The sequence below is a fragment of the Taudactylus pleione genome, unplaced genomic scaffold (assembly GCF_031769625.1).
Source record: "Taudactylus pleione unplaced genomic scaffold, aTauple2 ptg000370l, whole genome shotgun sequence".
NCBI classification, from domain to species: Eukaryota; Metazoa; Chordata; class Amphibia; order Anura; family Myobatrachidae; genus Taudactylus; species Taudactylus pleione.
In genome coordinates this window covers 11,261,445-11,285,243 of record NW_028284771.1, presented here as the reverse complement: position 1 = coordinate 11,285,243, position 23,799 = coordinate 11,261,445, and the positions used below count along the sequence as shown (strand labels likewise).

Genomic DNA, 23,799 nt, shown 5'->3' with positions numbered 1-23,799 from the left:
CCCTCTCAATCTCATCTGGTCTAATCAAAATTGTTGGCATGACGATAAGATTATTATTGCCAAGATAGGAGAGAGTCTTCTGCTGAGAATAGCCATCAGTAGGTAGAGCTTGGATATATTTATGTCTAAGAATATCATTTTTGTTATAGTTACTACTTTCCTGCAACTTTTGAGATATACATTATTCTATGGGGTCTATTTCATCAGTGTTTTGGAGCTTGTCTTAGATAGCTAACGTCATCTTCAGATTGGGTTAGTAGAAAGAGTTATTAGAGTCCCTGATTTAGTAGAGGACGCAAATCTAATTGCAGCTGCAACTGCTAACTGGTCGCAGTTGCTAAAATATGCTAATACCTACCAAAGCAAGCCAGTATAAAGACGCTCACTAATACCTTCTCATATTGGTCCAATATCGCAGCGTAAACATCCGCCCCTTTGATGTACATTAAGCGGCTATCTTGCCCTTGCGGCAGCTCTGACCTGTCTCAAAATCAGCAGCTCTCCTGACATGAGGAGAGGTCTCATGCTGCGTAGGAAGCCGCAGCTGGTAATTTATGCACGCCCGTGAATCACTGTGTAAACGGTCAGAAACTACTGTGTTTTTCGGACCACCCCCCCGTTACCTACCCCTACACTGACTTCCTGTCACTCATGTCGCGAATGGATCCTCTGTACATGCATACTCGCTGTGCAATCGTGACGTGTGCGCAGTGCGACTTATACGCATGCGCAATGGTGAAGAATCGCTCAAATTGTGTAAACATCATCGTGTCCACTGCTGAATTAGGCCCAGAGTATGAATAGTAGCCATACGAGATGTTAATTATCGGGGAAAGTTTCCAAAGGATCTTAAATAGATCCCTAAGTTCCAGACAGTTGTGCCATTTATATTGTATCCAAAACTTTGGTGAACACAGAAGGAAGTCAGAGAAATTATGCAGTGTATGTAGTAAAAGTAATGTTATCTACCCTCCCAGAATGTCAGGGTGACTCCCTAATTAGGGTGAGACCTCCCCAGACACCTGAGAGAGCAGGCAATTCTCTTGCAAAGCCACTTACCTGCCTAATAATAGCAGAACACTTATCTTAAATCAACATCCACCATAGTTCACACTGAATCAAGACAGAGTGCCCACACTGCTCACCCAGCTACCGTTGAACATACATTACGGTTGTTATTGCAGAAACCATTGGGAAAATGACACTAGCTCCATTGTTCCGGAGATATGCACATACGCAGTAGACTCTGACACCGTACCAGAGGGCCTGATTCACTACAGATCACATCTGCGATCACAGCTGTGATTACGCACACAGTCTCACCGCAATGATACGCTAATCCATTGCTATCGCTATGCCGTCGCAGCACTACACAGGGACGCCCATCTTACCTTGCACACATCCGTAATGTTTAGCAAGACTGCAAAACCATCGCTACCATCGCAGCCTCACGTACACTTGTACAAGCTCTGACCTTACTCAGGATTGCTAACCTCATTGCACGCACTGAGCACTCGAGCTGCGTATGGCATCGCAGTGGATAATTTATGCACGCCCCTGCAACGGCATTCCAACACACTGGCACGCCTGCGTTTTGCCGACCACCCCCCCCATCACCACCCACAAATGGCACTTCCTGCCAATCACTCTGAGATGGGTCTACATAGCATCGCAGTCTTGATCGCAGCAGCTTGTTCGCGGACTGTGATGCATACGCATGTGCAGAACGCAACAATCAGCCGATTGCGTGCGTAATCGCAATTGTGATCCATAGTGAATCAGGCCCAGAGTCTTCACTGCACATGTGACTTCTGGATGGGGGGAGCCCACACAGAGACAGCATAGGGGCCTCTGATAAAGCCCCTTAACCTACCCTCTCTGCATCTACCAGAAGGGTACTATGAAAGGTATCCGTCTGAGCCATATGTATAAGTATAAACCACCACTGGAAAACAGATGGGCAGTGACAAAATGGATGGGTTTTATTTTCAAAATTGGTGTAGTTATTATAAAACTAATGATGTATTATGGAAAATGAAGGTGCTTACCTAGAAAAATTTAAAAAGTGACATTTTAAAAATAGAGCTTGTACTACGTGTAAAGGTAAGTTGAAAAAATATCTAAATTCTTAGTGAGTAATAAAAGCAGCATCTGAGTAAATAGAAAATATTCATTTTAAATGATCACTATGTTATATTGGTTTACCGATGATTGATGTCCATGAGCAGTAGTTGTGATTTCAGAGAGTGAGACCATGACAATGAGGTTTAGTACTAAATTCTGTATTTTTCTTGTTACCAAGGTATTGGTCTCTGAGCCGCAGAGAACAGGTGATCCAGCCGGAGAAGTGACTTTGACCGTGACACGGAGTCAAGGAGGTCATGGAGCTGTAAAGATAATTTGGATTGTAGAGGAAGATGCACAATATGACCTCAGCCCACTAAATGGCACTCTTCTCTTTAATGAGGTAGATTGTTTTTTATGTAATATGATGTACTACATATTATTAGTACATTCTGCATCCTGGCACGAACAATGCATAATCTAAATGGATAGAAAAGAGCTTTCTTGTAAAGCACTTACCATTGTATAAAATGGTGCACTGTGGTGACATAAATCCGGGATGGTATTGTAGCTATATTGGGAAAGTTTCTGTAACACATTTGTGCATGCATTTTATCAGTTATAGATAATGCCACTGTGACCTACATAATGCCCTTTCTTCTAGTGTTTATGCACTGTACCAAAACTTATATAATGCTGTATATGTCACTGTCCAGATGTTGAAATTATATAATTTCCACAAAAGCCAAGTAGCAATGAGCAAACACAAGCATAAACAATAAGGTAATTAACACAGAGCACAACGTGCAAGTATCAACGTTTCATAGCCTTTGCTGGTTGTCACTTATGTGGGGAGATGAATGGCAAGACATGCAAGCAGTACTATGCCTATGACCGTCTGGACCAGGGGCTGGCTGGCAACTTTTAGCCTGGGGGGCAAATGCATGCAGGCGGCCCTGGCAGAGGAGTAGCATGTAGCCAGGGTGTCCGAAGAATATGCGTGCCACGGCGCCCCCCCCCTCAAGTGTTCCAGGGAGGAGGCGTGTCCATATGGGATTAATGTAAGGTAAAAATAAAGATTAGGGCAGCCCCCTGTCGTAGTGCCCATATGCAGTGCCCCCGTGTGCCACAGGAGAGAACACCCTTATGCAGGCCTCCAGTAGTGCCCCCAGTAGTAGTCCCCCCCTTGTAGTGCCCCCAGTAGTAGTAGTCCCCCCCCCTTTGTAGTGCCCCCAGTACTAGTAGTCCCCCCTTTTGCAGTGCCCCCAGTAGTAGTAGTCCCCCCTTTGTAGTGCCCCAAATAGTAGTAGTCCTCCCCTGTAGTGCCCCCAGTAATAGTCCCCCCCTTGTAGTGTCCCCAGTAGTAGTGCCCCCCCTTGTAGTGTCCCCAGTAGTAGTAGTCCCCAGTAGTAGTAGTTCCCCACCCCCCTTGTAGTGCCCCAGTAGTAGTAGTAGTAGTAGTACTAGTAGTCCCCTTATAGTGCCCCCAGTAGTAGTAGTCCCCTCCCCATTGTAGTGCCCCCAGTAGTAGTAGTCCCCCCCTTGTAGTGTCCCCAGTAGTAGTAGTCCCCCACCTCCCTTGTAGTGCCCCCAGTAGTAGTATTCACCGGTAGTAGTAGTCCCCTCCCCCTCGCAGTGGGCGTGGCAGCAGCAGCTAATGAGAGTCTGACAGACTCTCATTGGCTGCTGCTTACAACAAACACACAGCTGCCGGAGCCGGCGGCTGTGTGTTTGTCAGTGTAGCGCTGACCGAACTCCGTCCGGTCAGCGCTACACACACGGTGCAGTCTGTGTCACAGTGACACAGACTGCACCGGCCCATGGCCTGCATGACGCTGCGGCCCGGGGGGCAAATGTCTAGACTGATCACAGTTTGTGGGAGAAAGTGGGGACACTACAAGTTATAGTGGGACACTGCCCCATCCTGTCCATCTTCTGGGGGGCTGAAATTCCACAGGGAAACTAAACCCTCAAAAATAAAAAGCGAAAAACTCCCCCATAGGTAAAACAGCTACTGTGCTAAACAGGCTTGTGCACCTTCCCACACCCCAGGTCTTTGGGTGTTGAGGTAATACATTTTAAAAATATGAAAATATTTTAATATTTAGCAATACTAGTCCCAGCAAGCCTGGAAGATTTAAACTGCTTGGGTATACTAGCGATTTAGGAATTACAAGCTGCAGGATATCCATGGCTGACAGAGCATAGTGGCACTTTAAGCACCTGTATGTCCTAGCGTCCAGGGCTTCTGTGATCTTTAGTGATATGTAAGGGTGCTTTGAGAAACCCCAGTGCTTAAAGCATGGTGCTTGTGTTTACATTAAAGTAACGGTGTCCCTCCTCTTTAATTATAACCCACACAGCCTAAGTATATCCCACATCTGGGATATACTTAATATTTGCGGGTGCCCCCCAAAAATGTAAGTTTTTGGGGAATATCCCGCAAATATTAAATGATAAATAGGCCCCAAAGGGCACTGGTGCTTGGTTCACGTTGGGGGAGAGGAGAATGGTCTGTGTTGTTGGATGTCAACACACAATATTACTCCAGGTGTGAGCTGTGCAAGAGATACAGCTCCTGACAGGTACAATTGCAGATCCACTTCTTACTGTATATCACAATTATGCCCTTTCTGTACTGTGCTCACCTTCCCTCCCCTATTCCGCCTCTCCAGCTGTGAAAGGAAGCAAGTCAGGGATTCACACAAGTGTGCTCAGTGCATGAGCAGTACAAATATGTATGCTTCTTTTATATTTATGTGTAACATATAACAGGTTTATAAGGTGCTCCACATTCCATAAAAGCCCATTGTGCAAGAAATCTTAGGTCACAAACATTCAAGACAATAAAGCCCTTACTTGTACTGTAACAATGCAGTACAGCAGCACTAAGCATGGGGGATGCTGTACTGTAACAATGCATCATCAGCGCTAAGCATGGGGGATGCTGTACTGTAACATTGCATCATCAGCACTAAGCTTGGGGGATGCTGTACTGTAACAATGCATCATCAGCACTAAGCATGGAGGATGCTGTACTGTAACAATGCATCATCAGTGCTAAGCATGGGGGATGCTGTACTGTAACAATGCATCATCAGTGCTAAGCATGGGGGATGCTGTACTGTAACAATGCATCATCAGCACTAAGCATGGGGGTTACTGTAATGTAACAATGCATCATCAGCACTAAGCATGGGGTTTGCTGTAATGTAACAATACATCATCAGCACTAAGCATGGGGGATGCTGTACTGTAACAAAGCATCATCAGCACCAAGCATCGGGAATGCTGTACTGTAACAATGCATCATCAGCGCTAAACATGGGAGATGTTGTACTGTAACAATGCATCATCAGCGCTAAGCATGGGGTATGCTGTACTGTAGCAGTGCATTATCAGTGCTAAGCATGGGAGATGTTGTACTGTAACAATGCATCATCAGCGCTAAACATGGGAGATGTTGTACTGTAACAATGCATCATCAGCGCTAAGCATGGGGTTTGCTGTACTGTAGCAATGCATTATCAGTGCTAAGCATGGGAGATGTTGTACTGTAACAATGCATCATCAGCGCTAAGCATGGGGGATGCTGTACTGTAACAATGCATCATCAGCACTAAGCATGGGGGATGCTGTACTGTAACAGTGCATCATCAGTGCTAAGCATGGGGGATGCTGTACTGTAACAATGCATCATCAGCGCTAAGCATGGGGGATACTGTACTGTAACAATGCATCATCAGCGCTAAGCATGGGGGATGCTGTACTGTAACAATGCATCATCAGCGCTAAGCATGGGGGATGCTGTACTGTAACAATGCAACATCAGCGCTAAGCATGGGGGATGCTGTACTGTAGCAATGCATCATCACTGCTAAGCATGGGAGATGTTGTACTGTAACAATGCATCATCAGCGCTAAGCATGGGGGATGCTGTACTGTAACAATGCATCATCAGCACTAAGCATGGGGGATGCTGTAATGTAACAATGCATCATCAGCGCTAAGCATGGGGGATGCTGTACTGCAACAACGCATCATCAGCACTAAGCATGGGGGTTACTGTACTATAACACTGCATCATCAGCCCTAATCATGGGGGTTACTGTAATGTAACAATGCATCATCAGCACTAAGCATGGGGGTTACTGTATATAACAGTGCACTTTTCTATGAAGAGTCCTAAACTGGTTATTATTGTAACTTACAGAGCGACACCAGAAAATCATTTACATTGAAAGCAATTCAAGACGGTCTGCTTGAGGGAGAAGAGAAGTACAGTGTTCAGCTGGTGTCAGCAGACTATTCCATGATCTCACCTGTAGATGGTAAACTATATGCTGCCTCTTTACATCTGAATCAGTCCCTTAGGAATGGATATATATATACAAAATGGGGCTCAGTTAGATGCACATTCAGTTCTAAGGTGCAGTTTTACTGCTTAGCAAAACCATGCTGCACTGTAGGGTGGAGGTGGCAAATTCAACATCCGTAAAATTAAAGTGTTACTATAACTACTGTACTGTAGCGACGTACGCACACTGCTACTGATATTATACCTTTTCTTTTTAGATCTTTATCACATCAGCTTCTGTTTTCTGCTTCTTGATGCTTTTAAGTGGATTGTCTATCTTTGTCACTGGCTTTTATTATTGCATTTCAGGTAGAGCCACTGTTGTGATCTCTGGAGATGTCGGGGCTTCTGGTGTGGTTGGAATAGCTCCATCCTCACTTCATGTTCTGATTGGTGAACCGTCAGGAAGATATAATGGAACCGCTCATGTCAGGTATACCTACATGTTATTGCATCATAAATCAACTTACGTACATAACACATATAAGAGACCCACAAACCAGATATTATACAATATATTACTCAACTCCATGCAGCCCATTTTTTAAACGGAGCATAAAACTAGTTTATTTATTCCAGTAATGCATCGCAGTCCTTTCTGAGGCCAGATGTTCTGATCTCACAGTATTTCCATTGATGTAAGCAAGGAAAAATGTGAAGAAACAAAGTTCATATCTATAAAATATATTATCTAGATAAATTTAGGTTTCGGGTCTATTCCTGGTACTTAAATACAAGATGTTCTGCAAAACATATAATTATGTATTAGTCAATAGAGACAATTTTCTGCAGATGTCTGGGTGGGCTATTAAACTAATAAAGTGTAAATGATTAGTAGAACGAGTAAATGGGATGCACTGTAGCACAGGAGCTTTGATGTTCTAGGATGAATGGTACAAGCTCTCATGTCCATGCAATGAATTTACATAACATGGAAAATCTCTGTTCTAAGTTTCCACATGCTGAGATAAGTCATCCAGTATTACATGTGATGTACAGATGTGTCCTCATACACCTAGCTTCAATACGCCATGCGACGTAAGAGGTCTTTTGCGAGTGAGTCACGCCGAGCAATGTTACGTCTTTTTCACCCAGAAATTGTATCTTAGTCGCAATCGGATGCAACAAACCACTTCATGAGTCTGCACTGATTCATTTGTGATGCGACACTTGTATATCTGTGTGCGTCTGAGTCTGTATACCAAGCACAACCAAACTTTTGCGTGAAAAAAAGCTGCGGTCGCTACGTCATACCACTTTGTATACAGATTCAAACTCAGTCGCACACAGATGTACAAGTGTCACATAGCAAATGAATCAGTGGAGTCTCGTGAAGTGGTTCGGCTGCATAGCATTGCGACTAGCATGCATTTTTGGGTGAAAAAAACAGGGCGGTTACATGCGATTGCATTGTTACCTCCCTATTCCCGCCTCAAAATGCCCCACTGCATGGAAAGACAGATCTGGCCAAGTTTCGCCCGACCCAGAGTAGGACGCACAAGCACAAAGATAAATTGGCATCTGCCCATGCGCCATATGCATAAACTCGCAATTTGCGTCTGTGTACAGAGATCCGTGCGACTCATAATCAACCGCTATATGCAACGCATATTTTATGTTCTGACCATTTGAAATATCAGATTAGTTTTCATATTTTTTTCACAAGGTAGTAGATAGAGAACCCTTTTTAGTCAAACTTAATTTGACAGGTACCACACCCCCAGCCCCTCCCATAAACCCTCCCCCCTGGCACACCCACTTTTCCTCCTCTTTTGGATATCGTTTAATATGGCTCAATATTAAATCCATATAAAATTATATCTTTTTTATAGGTTTTGATATAAAATTGAAATCAAATGTATATAAATGCGTTAGTGTTTGATCTAAAATGAGTTCAATGTTTAATCAGACAGTATTGTTGTTAACCCTTCGTGATAGCTATAAAAGTAAATACATCTTTATCTAGCAGGCAGCTATGCCTACAAACAAAAGAAACGGAGCGTCACGCTAGCAGCGTCAAGCAGCGCTAATCGAAAAAAGCGGATGAAAAAGGCGTATTACACAGTATTGAACCCCGGCAGTTATAGCGGCTTTGATAAGTATTATAAGGCCAATAAAGATGCGTTTAAAAGAACGGAAATTAAAAAATCGATGCAAAAACAAGATGCGTATACGTTACATAAACCGGCTAGGAAAAACTATAAAAGGAACATGATCTGCGTGTCGGATATAAATCAGCAATGGCAATGCGACTTGGTATTGCTCATAGACCTTGCGGAGTACAACGATAGTTTTAAGTATATTTTAACCATTATTGATATATTCAGTAAGAGAGCCTGGGCTGTAAGCCTCACGTCTAAGAGCGCCGCAACCATTGCTAGCGCTTTCAAAAAAATATTTCAACAGGGCTGCGTGCCAAAGAAGCTGCAAACCGACCGCGGTAAAGAGTTTCTAAACAAAATCCTAAAAAAACTTAGAAAAATACGATATACATCATTTTACGACCAACAATGACGTAAAGGCGGCGGTTATAGAAAGATTCAACAGGACTTTAAAAACACGGATGTGGCGCTATGTCACAGCGCAGAATACCTACAGATATATAGATGTTTTACAGGACTTCATATACAGCTATAATAACACGTATCATAGAACAATTAAGTGTATGCTGTGTGATGTGAACCCCTCTAACGCTTTCAATATTTTTAAGACAACGTACAGTGAATACTTTAATACTAATAAAATTCATCCTCGATTAGCCGTAGGTGAGCACGTACGTATCTCCAAATATAAGGATATATTTCAGAAAGGTTATGAACAAAATGATTGTAAGAGCAACATCCCATTCGCCACTTAAGTGTATCGGCTTTGCAAATTTTGTTGTATAGTTAGAAATCTGATTTTGCGGGAATGTGTCCGCCGAGGCGTTGCTGGGCAATGTTATCTAGAACGACTTGTCATCCATCTCTCTCCTTGTTTAGAGCGTGCTGATCTTTATATATCTTTTATCTCAGACGCTGCGACCCAGCTGTTAAATTTTGCGGGGTAACCGCGCCACTTGACCAACGCGTATTTTCGACCGCCGACCTTCTTATTTTTTAAAATCTTTTCCACTTTGTAAATTCTGTTCTAGCTTTTGGGAATGCTTTGAAGTTCTTCGGGGTAAAAACTGCCTGTTATAACTTCGCCGTACAGATCCGCCAACTTATAAAGCGGCCTAAGTCCTTTAGTGTTCACAGCCTGTATGACGAATATCTCCTCAGAATCATTCTGTTCATAACCTTTCTGAAATATATCCTTATATTTGGAGATGTGTACGTGCTCACCTACGGCTAATCGAGGATGAATTTTATTAGTTTTAAAGTATTCACTGTACGTCATCTTAAAAATATTGAAAGCGTTAGAGGGGTTCACATCACACAGCATACACTTAATTGTTCTATGATACGTGTTATTATAGCTGTATATGAAGTCCTGTAAAACATCTATATATCTGTAGGTATTCTGCGCTGTGAAATGGCGCCACATCCATGTTTTTAAAGTCCTGTTGAATCTTTCTATAACCGCCGCCTTTACGTCATTGTTGGTCGTAAAATGATGTATATCGTTTTTTTTCTAACAGTTTTTTTAGGATTTTGTTTAGAAACTCTTTACCGCGGTCGGTTTGCAGCTTCTTTGGCACGCAGCCCTGTTGAAATATTTTTTTGAAAGCGCTAGCGATGGTTGCGGCGCTCTTAGACGTGAGGCTTACAGCCCAGGCTCTCTTACTGAATATATCAATAATGGTTAAAATATACTTAAAACTATCGTTGTACTCCGCAAGGTCTATGAGCAATACCAAGTCGCATTGCCATTGCTGATTTATATCCGACACGCAGATCATGTTCCTTTTATAGTTTTTCCTAGCCGGTTTATGCAACGTATACGCATCTTGTTTTTGCATCCATTTTTTAATTTCCATTCGCTTAATTGGTCTTATAATACTTATCAAAGCAGCTATAACTGCCGGGGTTCAATACTGTGTAATACGCCTTTTTCATCCGCTTTTTTCGATTAGAGGCGCGGTGTGACGCTCCGTTTCTTTTGTTCGTAGGCATAGCTGCCTGCTAGATAAAGATGTATTTACTTTAATAGCTATCACGAAGGGTTAACAACAATACTGTCTGATTAAACATTGAACTAATTTTAGATAAATCACTACCGCATTTATATACATTTGATTTCAATTTTATATCAAAACCTATAAAAAAAATATAATTTTATATGGATTTAATATTGAGCCATATTAAAACCATATTAAACGATATCCAAAAGGGGAGGAAAAGTGGGTGTGCCTGGTGGGAGGGTTTATGGGAGGGGCCGGGGGCGTGGTACCTGTCAAATTAAGTTTGACGAAAAAGGGTTCTCTATCTACTCAAGGTAATCTTGACAAAACTTATTTGTGACCTTGAATTTTGTACCCTTAGTCTGATTCGTGGTCCGGGGATCTTTGGAGAGGTAACAGTGTACTGGAACATTACTCCGGCATATCCAAGGGAGTTTGCTGAGGTCTCAGGAATAGTGACGCTGAAAGACAGACAGTCAGCCGCTGTTGTCAGTATACAGGTAGGACATATATTTAATATAAAAGTTATGCATTAGATATGCCATGGAATGAATTTGCACATTCTCATTTATGTTTGATCAATTTTTTTTCTACTACTTAGGCAAAAAAATAAATGTACTTTATGAAAGATGTTCTGTTACGTTTACTTTAAACACATCAGAGCTGTAGTAAGGGGTATACAACGTGAGCCACCACTGATGGCGCAAGTCACGGTCGCTGCCCTCACGCTCTCTTTTCCAGCTTGTGGGGTGCCTTTGAACACACCCTGTACCCATTTTCTTGCTCCTGGCGCTTGTTCTGTGACATCATGATATCAGGTGCATCGAGTGCAGTGGGTCCAGGGTGCCTGTGCGTCCTGCTCTGTCACTAAAACACATGTTGTTGTATAACTTATTAAATTCACATTTTATTTCCATTGCAGGAATAAGGCCCTTTGGGGCCCCAGGCTACATACTGGTTTCAGTCCTGTTCCTCTCTCTTGGCCTGATTCAGCATGGATCACTATTCTACTTATATGCACGCAACTGCGTTGCTAATACCAGTGGTGATATTTAAATGTGTGCATTCGCATTGTGAACGCAGCCTGACATAAAGACGCCCACTTCCCCTTACTCACATCCGTGTATATGTGGGCAACATAGCGAATTAATCTGTAACATCGAGTAACATCAGACTCATACGCACAGTGAAGGCAGGTCAGACCTCACTCAGGAATTGCTAACTTCTGCGCACGCTATGAGGCCTCAGGAGATATCTGGTGTCGCAGTGGCTAGTTTATGCACACCCATGCAATGGCGTTGAAACGCACTGGCACACCTGCGTTCGCCCGACCACTCCACCCGCCACCACCTACAAACGGCACTTTCTGTCAATCACTCTGTAAAGAATCTGCGTATGCAGTTCTGACTGCAGCGTCTGTCTCACGCACACGCACTGCAATGCATACGCATCCGATTGTGTGCGTATTTGCAACTGCGTTCCTGGCTGAATCAGGCCCTCAGTTTGTCCGAAAAAAAAAAAAAATAACCTAAAAATAGTTTAGGGTATTCCAGGCCTGTAAGTGCTGATTGGGCCCTATACTGGAGCCTTGGTTGCTTAACCACTTAACTGGTAAATTCTTTTTCCAAAAACCGCTCCAAAATTGTCAGTTTCTTTTATGATTGAATTAGGTCACGAACATAGGGCCTGATTCAGACCCACTCGCGAGCGGCTGTCCGCTCGCAAGTGGGTCGATGTTATGGACTGAGCATGCGCACGACGGAGGGAGCTCCGTCGTGCGCATGCGCCAGACGCGACGAGCGAAGGAAAGTCCTTCGCTCGTTGTGTCTGATCAAAGGGGGCGTGCTGTCAATGTTGATTGACAGCACGCCCCCTTTGGTGGGCGTGCCGGGGCGTTCCCACAGGAACGCCTCCCGTCTAAAGCCGGCCCACTGACATCACTAGTGATGTCAGTGGGAGTGATTTTGGCTCTGATAGAGCCAAAATCACTCCGGAGCTTGCGGTTGAAAACCTCAACCGCAGGCTCCGGCTCGCAATTTCGATGGTCGCGATGGTCACGATCATCGCGGCCATCACAATGCACGCTCGTATAGCCTGTGGGTGGTGACCCACAGCTATACGAGCGTCCAGGAGGACGCTCCATTTTCATGGAGCCCGGCCCTCATTCAGAGCGTGCGCTCTGCTCAGAGCGTACGGCTCTGAATGAGGGCCATAATTTTAAACTTATCCATCACTATTTTATTTGAAAAAAATATTTTTTTAAAACACAGTATATCATAAAAATATAATTTTTTATGTTATACTGTAGTGATGGCCAATTGGCGGCTGTGGCATCAATGGTTCAACCATCGTTAGAAGCCATGTTTCCTAAACATTGATTAAAGGGTTACCATCGATGGTGCAACATTGATGGCCACCAGCAATGGCAAACCACTTGTTTTCAGCCAGACCATCGATGGTTTGTAAACCATCGATGGTCGGTTGCCATCCCTAATCAGAGGATCTGCGATCTCCATCGATATATATATATATAACTGCTGCTTACACACACACGTGTGTGTGTGTGTGTATATATATATACACACATACATGTATATACACACACGTATATATAAATATCAGGTCCCTCTGTGGTGGGAGGCTGCTGGAAGTTAGCTTCCAGCAAGCCGCCCACTGTGTGTTTCTGACTGGTCGTATCAGATACGAACATGTCAGGGAAAGCCCACTCTGGTATGGTCATATCTGATACGACCGTGCCAGGCAAGTGGTTAATGGATGGTCCAGTCATGCATGTATCCACCCTTCATCTACTGTGGGCCTGATTTATGACGTGTCCAATAAACAATTATTTTGCACCAGTGAGTCTTGATGATCCAATCAGATCACATCAGTGCGGCCGCTTACACTAGCCTCTTGGGAGATGGTTGTACGAAATAGAAGTGAACCTATGTGTGCGGAGTGGATGAAAAATCAGCCTAGTGCACTGTGCAAAAGACTTAACATCACAGCAAAGTTCAGTCTCTTGCCCGTTATAACCTTTCATTACAATAAACCATTTTGTTTTTCTTTAAAAATACATCTCAGTTAGGGTGGGATTTACTAAGCATCGCATCCACGCTGCAGGACATCCCGCCTCTCTTCGGGTACATACCACAGTTGATTACCGTTGTACGTACCTAGAATATCGGAAAGGACAGCTCTCCCGATAAGAGCTGTCCTTTGCGATGCCTCCAGTTAGAGGGACTTCCATGTTTAATACCCAGAAGTCCCTTTGGCGTCCTTCTGGTCATGTGCAGAAGGCTGCAGGGGTGATGGGAGGGATCGGATCCCTCGCAGGGGAGGCGTCCCGATAAGAAGCCATTGGGACAAAGCCATTCCGATGCTTCGTACATATGGGGAATACGTTAAAACCTCTGAAAACTGCATTTTCTGGGGTTTTACCGCATTTTCCCCCATAGTACATCCCGCTCTTAGCCTCAAGCCTTACACTGGACAGGTAGAAGCTAATTCCTATTTGGCTAATGAACTGCACCTAGAACAATGGTAAGAAATCACCCTTATTTTAATGCTAGAGCCTGGAGAAATGTGGCTAAAAATACATTTATAATTTGTAAAAAAAATGTTTTTTTTTGTAGAAGGTAAATAATCAGCAAGTTGACTGTATGAAATGTGTGTTTGATGCCACAATTTTCCTGCATCAATTTAAAAAGAACCTCATATCTTAAGATTCGAGTTTGATCGAGTTAGCAATCTCTGGAGAGTTTGGGCATTTTTTTTCCACTTGCAAATTTACTAATGAGTAACTCGGGAGAGAAAACTCCTTTGCTACGGGAAAATACTGGAAAGTTAGCAAATTCTCTTCGCTTCACCATCGGCTAAACTCAAGTAACTTTTCACTAGTGAAGATAGGATTCAGGAATATAACAAGATGAGAGTTTATAAACTCTCATGAGAACTGACAACACGCCTGTAAAAATTTGTGAAATCAATTCACCTGCCTGTGAGCTGCGAGTTTGGCAGAAACATACACAGATCAGTGTGAACCATGTATGTTTATGCCTGTATATAGTAAAAAAAAAAGGGTTACATTTAATTTTAAAAAATTACGTAGGGTCGCCCCCAAAAGCATAACCAGCCCCGGACTGCTCAGCCAGTCCTGGTTCCTAAAATTACGGGGAAACAAAACGAGTAGAGTTCCACCGTAATTTAGGAACCAGCACCTGGCTGTAGGGCCAGTGCTGGTTTAAAATATAGGGGGAAAAATGCACAGGGTTCCCCTATATTTAAAACCAGCACTGGACCCAAACCGACCGGGGTATAATGCCACAGCCAGGAGACCCTATCACCGGGCCTCCATGGCAAAAGCATTCATACCCCAACCGGTCAACCCAAGCCAGGGATCTCAGGGGAGGTGGGGACCCCCCCCCAATAAGGGGTCTCCCCTCTCCTGAAACCCCAGGCTTGGTCTGAAGCCCGGAGCTCTTCCCCGCACCCCTGGGCTGTGGGTACAGGTGTAATAATGTGTTAAATAGTTATAATCTATTGTAATTTATAGTGGAACTACAAGTGCCAGCATGCCTGCCCTTTGGCACTTGTGGAACTACAAGTGCCAGCAAGTGGGCGGCACCCGTACCTCCACTGAAAAATAAATAGTTAAGAAAACACAGTACACACACACCGTATACACAGTAAAACTTTATTACACACCTACCTACCTCACTCACACATACTTACCTGCCAGCTGGTCTGTCGCCTTGTGCCTGTAGAATCTGTTTGGAGTACCTGGAATAAAGATCCTATACTCACCTCCATCCTCGCGCTGGTCTCTGTAGCATCCAGGTATTTTGGCAAAATTAAAAAAACGGAACCCCATCCATATACTTTCTGTAACGGTATATGTGTGTGACCACATACACTGCTACCCGGCTCCTGACTGATCAGTGTTAACTGTCAGGAGCCGGCAGCCAATCAGCTGCCGCTAACTGTAGAGCTGCCACTGATTGGCTCCGGCTCCTGACAGTTCCCACGTGGGCTGGTCAGTGAGTCAGGAGGCGGAGCTAATCAGTGGCCACTCTACCACAATAGGCAGTTTGGGGTTGCTTCTTACGATGGTCCACATGTAAGTACAAACTCTACACAGATTTGTTTAAACAGTAAAGATATGGAGGTCCTCGGATATTTATAGTCAGAGAATCAGTCCAAACTCTACACAAATGTTTGAAATAGTCTAGATATGACTATAGTTGCCCTGCCACCGTTTCCCTCCTCACACCTGTATTTGCTATCACAGTCACCGGTGTGTACAAGATAATCCCACTCCTCTCCCATCACTAAAGATGTGCTGATGATCTAGCTGGCTACAGGCGGTTTTACCCTCATGCACTGTGAAAGGGTCACATGGCAGACAGGCAGGAGATAATGGTTGCCCGTAATTGCCTGCTGTGACACCTCTTGCACTTTTTCATTTAATTTTTGTGTCATTTAGGCTCTTGATGACAGCGTTCCAGAGGAGAATAGCTCATATCAGTTTCATCTAAGTAAAATTAGTGAAGGTGGAATAATAAATGAATCGGCTAGGTTTGCCAATATCACCATGGCTTCCAGTGATTTTCCATATGGACAGTTTCAGTTTTCAAGAACACTGCTGCAAGTTTCCGAGGAAGTGAAATGGGTAAATAGCCAATGTATTTTAATGTATAGTGTTTCTTTCCTGTCACATTGTACTTTTCATATCTAATAATCATTTGATTAACTGAGAAGCCAAAGGCATAAGGTTTGGCCTGCTGGCTGTCATGCCAGTCATGCCAACTTACAGTGTGCTTGGCCTTGTACAGTAAATTTTCCACCATTGGATAGTTCCTCCTTAAGTTAGGTAACTACCTTTCCCCATCAATATATGTCTCAGGGCTTTAGGGTCACTATTGTTTCCCGACACAAGAACAGATGTCCCAGTAAGTATCAGACATGAGATCTAAACTGCTGCTGTGACCAATGTGCATTTGTTCAGCATGGAAGAAAGAAATAAATCATTCCCTCACAGGAAACAAATGCAGAACATTGGTGGTCCGAGAGACTTGCCCACTCTTCTGGGCAGCCGGAAGGTGAACCTATAAATCATATTTGAAAAGTGATGAAATGAAAAGCTATTGTCTCGTGTATACCTGCATGTCTTATGTTATGTCATAGAATAAAGCAAAGAAACTGTGAAAAGATATAAATGATTGCTTATTCTCCAAAGGTGTTCTAAACCGGCTTGGACAGAGTTGTGGGAGCCCCTTAGTAAAGATAACACATAAATGGATTGTAGTATTGTAGTCATATTTCAACAAATTGCTCTCACACATCTCTTCAATTAGCTAATCAGGTATCACAGGGGCAGATTAAGAGAGGAAGTGGCCCGTGTGCCTTCTCTATGGGGGCCCCCTCTTCTTTCCGCTGAAAAGATGCGAGGAGACTCTGTCACTGTACCTGTGCCGGTGCCCAGTGATTTATGTACTGCATTTCCACAGATCTATGGGAAAATGGCGGGTATACCATTACCCTTGTGATTTGCGCAGTGCCGACGTAGAACTCTGGAGAGGTGGGTATACTAAATGGGTGCAGGGTGCGCTGTGTGGGCCCCCCAGGAGGCCTATGTGCACCACACACCCTGCATTCATTATAGATATTGTACACCACTGTTTATTCAGGCTGTAAATGGAGAAAAGTAGTCACTATGCTGTTTGGTATCATCGTGTGCACCACACTGAACATGGACCAGAGAAAGCAAGGGAGAGAGTTCTATAAAATAAAGTTATAGACAAGCATGTCAGAGTTAAGGGTGTGGTATACGAAGTCAACATTGGTCACCTGGTCTGGGCGGCAGTTGTGTCTTCAGCAGAGGATTCCGAATCCTTATAGAGTTCCTGCTGAGTCATCTGATGTACCAGTGTTCTGGTGAGTACAGTCCCCATAGCCCCAATCCCTTCCCCTTACACTCCCCCTAGTTCCTAAGTCTACCCCTCCCCCCCCTTTCTGTAGTTTAAACCTAAAATCTCCCTAGTGCCTAATTCTCCTGTCCCGCAGCCTAACCCGTATGTCAACATTTTGGGAATGTCAGCATTTTACAAGTCAATATTGACTACATCCCAAAGGTAAAGGCTATAAGACCATTTCCAAGCAGTTTAAAGTTCCTGTGACTACAGTTGCAAATATTTATATATATATTATAAATATTTATAGGTTTAAAATCCATGGGACTGTAGCCAACCTCGCTGGATGTGGCTGCAAGAGGAAAATTTACCCTAGATTAAATAGTAGGATAGTGAGAATGGCATAAAATGAAGGCAAACTCACAAAGAGACTCAAGGTCAAGGTACGTCAGTGTCTGATCGCACCATTCGACACTTTGAGCAACAGTGGGCTCCATGGAGGAAGGCTAGTCACATTAGCTCTATTAGCTCTATTGTTCACAGATGAAAAAAAAAAGCTTTCAAAATATAGAACAGCATACAGTACCTACTGTGAAACATGGAAGAGGTCAGGTTTTGGGGCTGCTTTGCTGTGACAGGCACTGGGTGACTTGAATCTGTGCAGGTTTACAATAACATCTTTCATTGAGCCCTGACCTGAATCCAATCAAACATCATTGGAAAGAGCTGAAACAGTCTGGAGAAAACACCCAACAAACCTGAGACAGCTGGAGCAGTTTGCTCAAGAAGACAGCCCAAACTACCTGGTGCAGAAGTGTCATTGACAGGTGCAGAAGTCTCATTGGGGTGCCGCTATAACGCTTCCCGCTTCGCCTTTTTACCGAGGCGAAGCAGGAAGCACTACCGATGAAATGTAAGAACATCTCATCGGCCGGAGAGCCGGAGCGTTAACTCCCACGTCCGGCGCTACCCGCTAGAGACCACAGTGCATCAGCCTAGTGCTGATGCGCTGTGTCTCTGTCCCGGCTGGCTCCACTGAGCATGCGCGGGATCTCGCAAGTGTCGCAAGATCCCCGCATGCAGCCTGGAGCCGGCAGCCGCCGCAGCATGGACAGCGCTGTTCCTGCTATGGGGATAGGCTAGTGCCAGGCTGTAGCTGTCGATAAGGACAGCTACAGCGGGCCGGATGGTCAGGCGATCTGACCGTTCGTACATGGCCCAGGCTATCGGCGCTGCTATCTTGTAGATTGCAGTGCCGATAATGGCAGGGGCGCATACCGCCCAGACCCCCGATCATACATCGGGGAGAAGTGGTATCAGCGCACATAACGTACGCTGATACCGTTTCTGGGCTTCATACATCTCCCCCATTGAGAGCTACAGAAATAACTTGATTGCAGTGATTGCCTCTAAAGGTTGTGCAACAAAATATTAGGTTATGGGTCCCATAATTTTTGTCCATGCCATTTATATTTGAGTTATTGTTTAAAATCTTCTGTTGATTCAATAAGCAAATGCAAAGTCTGCTTTCTATTAAAAATGGAATAAACACTGATGGATGCCAATTACTTTTATCACTTTCAAGTTATTTTAGAAAAAATTATGGGTTCTTCTTTTTTCATGGAAGGGTAACAAGAAATGTGTCCACGTCTGTGTAACATGAACAATAATGGTGGGGTACAGCGCTCTCACAATCAGGATATAAAACAGTCTTTTAAAAAAAAAAAAAAAATCAATCAAGTTTCTGTCAAGTTCGCCATTATATCAGATCGTGGAGGTCTTAAATGCACAGACAACACAAGACACTCCTTCACGGGCAGAGGCGTCTTTAGAGAGGAGGGGGCCCATCTGCATTTCCCGTCACAGGCCCCCTCCTCTCACTCCAGCGGCCGACACCCGACTGACGCGGCTGGCCGGCTACCGCAGAATCAATAGACTCTGGACACTAGAGTGTGCCCGGAGTCTTTTGCGCATGTGCAGATTGCTGGGGAAATGGTGCGGCACCATTTTCCCGGCGATACCCTCACAGCGCATGAGCAAACATTTTTCGGCATTTGAGCAGCACTGGGAGACCTGACACGGGACCTCGGAGAGGTAAGTTTTACATAATATGGGTGCTGGTTGTGCGGTGTGGGCCCCCCTGGACCCAGGGACCCTGCACCCATTATAGATACACCCCTGTTCCCGGGATAAGCAGGAGATCCTTTTTGCTTCAGGTCCACACCACTAGATATCAGAATCTATGCTCTAGCTCTCCACCTCTGTGTAACATTTTTTAAATTGTTCGAAATGTTGCCTAATGTTCCATTTTATCTTACTACAAAATGTGTGAAGGACACCAGTATACAGCATGTCCCAGAATGGCATGCTTCAGGTCTAACAATGTTACAGGATTTGTTGCAGTGGAGAGTAATGGTGCGAACACACGTACCGATTTTAAAGAGCGATTAGAACGATAACGATATCGGTACTGTTAAAAATGAAACTACCAACTTACCTTTGACTAGCGATGCACGGCCACATATGGATGATAGCGATATCGTCCATTGGCTGCACATGCTGGTCAACTTGCTCGATATCGAGCAAGTTATTATAGGGTCCCGCGATTATTGATCGCGGGTCGCTATAGTTGATGGTAAGTATGTGGTATGCTGGGTGATCGATATCAATCACCCAGCACACCAGGGAGGGTGCATAGCGATCTGCCAGCGATATCGTATCGCTGGCAGATTGCTACGTGTGTACGCACCATAACGATGACAGGTTACACCTGTATAGGGCTAATGGTTAGTATACCGCATTACCTGTGAGGTGAAGAATTATGGGGGACTTGGTTAGACCATGTGCCACATTGTATGTAGTTTTGTAGTGCCACATTGTATGTAGTTTTGGAGTGACTTTATGTAAGGATATGAGCATGGAGATAATTTATTGACCCTTATTTATCATCTTTGTTTATATCATGACTAACAGGTAAATATTTCCATCACACGATCTGCTGGTACATTTGGTGAGGTTGAGCTTCAATATCAAACCATGCCTGGGTCTGCAATGAGTGACCTGGATTACACCAACATCTCAGGACAAGTTGTATTCAGACCAAATGATACAATGAAAAGTCTTTCTATAGAGATAAAAAACGATGTCCTACCAGAAGGACCAGAAGATTTGTTTGTGGTGATCACGGAGGTGAAGCTTCTAGGAAGGTAAGACAAATTTTCCAAGCAGTAAAGTATTGAGTGTAAAGTGGGTTTTTCCACACATGAGTTATATTCACGTGGCTCATACAGTCTATATGTACAGAAATTGAAAGATTTGAAAGTACCGTCCATGAAGCGAATACTGTATCTTGCTGTCATATAGTTGGTCATTTGTTGGGTCATGAGAGAAAGTATTACATAATTTATTTAATTTGGTTTTCCCGGTTTAATAGACATAACCAGTGTCAGAATATGGAATTTAGGGCTCACCAGTAATTCCAATCGGAATGTGGTCAGCATGCCTCCATGCGGCATGCCGACGGACTATATCCCGGCACTGGAATCCCGGAGGGAGGGTTAGATTTAGGCATCGGGGAGGGGGAGGTTAGATTCAGGCACTAAGGGGGGGAGGTTAGAGTTAGGCACCAAAGAGGGAGGGTTAGGGTAGGGAAAGGGTGAGGGTTAGCATACCGACCAACAAATGTTGGTATGTTAACCCTGTCGGGATCCCGGCATCAGGATTCTGACTGATGGAATCTCAACTGTTGGCATTACATACCCAACCCAATCCAGTCATAGGAGCTCTCTGTAAAGAGGAAAATAATATATTTATAATATATAAGCATGGTAGAAGGACAAACTTCGTTACTGCTAGTCTGTTGCTTTTTTCTGTGACAAAGGACTGTTGTAGCCAGTAATCACAGCAGATGCATACTGTATTCCTACACCCAGAAAGTAATATGTATTGGGCCTGATTCTGAGTAAAGCAAAAAAGAGCATGTAACTGTGCACCTGGACAAGCCATGCTGCACTGCAAGTGGTGCAAATACAATTATTTTCTTTGCATACAGAGTAAATACTGGTTGCTTTTGCATGTAACCCAGAAATACTGGACAGCTTTATTTTTACACTGCAAGTTAGTTCTCAGTTTGGACACACCCCTCCTCAAAACTAAATATATCTGCATGTTTTACACCTGTCCCACCTGCAGTGCAACATGGTTTTGTCAAGGTGTACTGCTGGAGTTCATACTTGCCTACACTCCCGGAAGTCGCAGGAGGCTCATGATTTTTCGGGTACCCCCCCACACCCCCGGAAGTGTAGGCAGATCTCCCGCATCCTGCCCACTAACTAGTGAAGCAGGCAGGATGGGGAGATTTAATGGGGAATTTGCGTATCAACGAGGAGGGTGTGAGGCTAAACGGCGCAATTTGCGTCCTTTAGCCCCGCACTCTCATCGTGGCCCCGCGAATCGCAGAGTTTTACAAGAAAGGGCCGGGCCCTAATTACGTCACCTGCCTGGCCCCGCTCCCGAACCGGGCTGCTCCCGGAAAGCAATATACAAAAGTCGGTAAATATGCTGTAGTTGCATTGTTTTCCAACATCCTCACATTATATTCCTTCCCCTGAAAGACCTGAGAAAATATTGTCAAGGATCTGATTATAATGTATCACTAGCAATAATTAATATAATAGTTTTACATCGCTTATATTAAATCTACTACATAAATGTAATACACATATTGTTACATTGTGCAGTGCATTGTGGGGCTTTGTATTGTATTTACATATGTTACAAATATATTTATTTATGTTTTTCTTTATTCATTTTACACAGGGGCTATGACCTTACTGTCAGAGAAAATGGACTACAGATAGATCAGCCACCTGTAATAGGAAACAATTCTATTATCCGTATCATTATTCTTATAAACGATAATGCAGAAGGGGTCATAGAGTTCGATGCACAATTTATTACTATCCATGGTAATTGTATTATTTGTTTTGTTGCTCTGAGAAAACGCCAGTGCTTTTGCACATGTATTTATTTTCTAAATAGATAAAGTTTCATTACTTTATAAAGGGATGGCTCAGAAAAGGAAAGTACTGATTTATTTAATACTGATCACTGTTCATCAGCGCCATAACTTCAAATTAGAGCGCCCAATGCTGGCCACACCCCCCTCAGCGCATGATATGATGTTATGTCATGGGGGGAGGGGCCACAAGCGCTGTTATGGCTTTAGTCTGCCGTTTGGAGTGTCCAGAGGATGCGCCGGGCGGCACTGCATCTGCGATTCTGGATGCAGGGTGCTGTTCCAGGCACCCTGCTAGCCAGATCCAGGGACCGTGGATGGTTAGCGGCAGGGGCAGAACTATGGGAGACAATGGAGGCGCCTGCCGCCGGGCTCCAGCTCTGAAGGGGCACCTCCTCCATTGTTCACAACATATTCACCCCACTTAGGGCTGTAACTATGTACCCGGAGTGTACCGTAACGGCCGCCCAATACATGGCACCCCTTCCCGGCACCTGAGAAACCACCATACACTATTGGAAATCTCCATGTCATGCCATCAGCTGCTGCCTTTGTCTATCTATAGCCTGTCTGCATGCAAATTGCTACATTACAGTGGCAGCGGCTGTGACGGGGGGGCACCAAATTACTCCTGGCATCTGGGATGAACTTACGCCACTGGTTGGCGGTGCTGCCCACAGAGTGCTGCGCTCTGTGTGGTGGCACCGGTCGCTCATAGCTATTTATGGCCCTCCTGTTCATCTTACTTAATGTTGCGCATTGTATTCATACTGTTTACTATACTTTGTTATATCTTGTGTGGGGCTGCATACACCTTATGGCGCCTAACAAATACTAATACTATTAAGTATAGGTAATTTTACATGTCAGAAAGCAGAGAAGGATCCTCACATGTTGTTTTAGACATTTTATAGAAAGAAGTAACTGTTGGCTCAGAGTAGATGAAAGTGTCGATCATTGTTACTTAGCATTCAATCATACTGGAAATAGTTCTACACCTTTCTTTCTCCAGTGGAAGAAGATGTCGGGATACTATTGATTCCCGTTGTGAGAACACGTGGAACATATGGATATGTGACAGCTGATTTCATCTCTCGTGGTGTTTCTGCTTTGCCCAATGGTATTGACTACACAATCTCTAATACTTCAGTAACATTCCAACATGGACAAAATCGCAGTTTGATCAATGTCTCCATTACTGATGATGAAGAAAGGTATTATATATGTAGCAGTCTATATTAGCAATATATAAATATGCAGGTAGAAATAAACAGAAAATTTTTTTCATGTCACCTGGCACATACAGGGCCGGATTAAGATTTGTAAGGGCCGCTACTAATAAAAC

At 43.9% G+C, this 23,799-nt stretch overlaps 1 protein-coding gene across 1 annotated transcript in view; it reads left to right on the top strand.

Moving 5' to 3' along the window:
* ADGRV1 (adhesion G protein-coupled receptor V1) overlaps positions 1 to 23,799 on the top strand; it is a 556,691-nt gene that overhangs the window by 239,786 nt on the left and 293,106 nt on the right. Inside the window, exons 60-67 of the mRNA XM_088444649.1 lie at positions 2,303 to 2,467; positions 6,278 to 6,395; positions 6,731 to 6,854; positions 10,888 to 11,026; positions 16,012 to 16,197; positions 20,411 to 20,643; positions 22,256 to 22,404; positions 23,467 to 23,668. Of these exons, the coding sequence (XP_088300775.1) occupies positions 2,303 to 2,467; positions 6,278 to 6,395; positions 6,731 to 6,854; positions 10,888 to 11,026; positions 16,012 to 16,197; positions 20,411 to 20,643; positions 22,256 to 22,404; positions 23,467 to 23,668 (1,316 nt within the window). The remainder of the gene's footprint in view (positions 1 to 2,302; positions 2,468 to 6,277; positions 6,396 to 6,730; positions 6,855 to 10,887; positions 11,027 to 16,011; positions 16,198 to 20,410; positions 20,644 to 22,255; positions 22,405 to 23,466; positions 23,669 to 23,799) is intronic.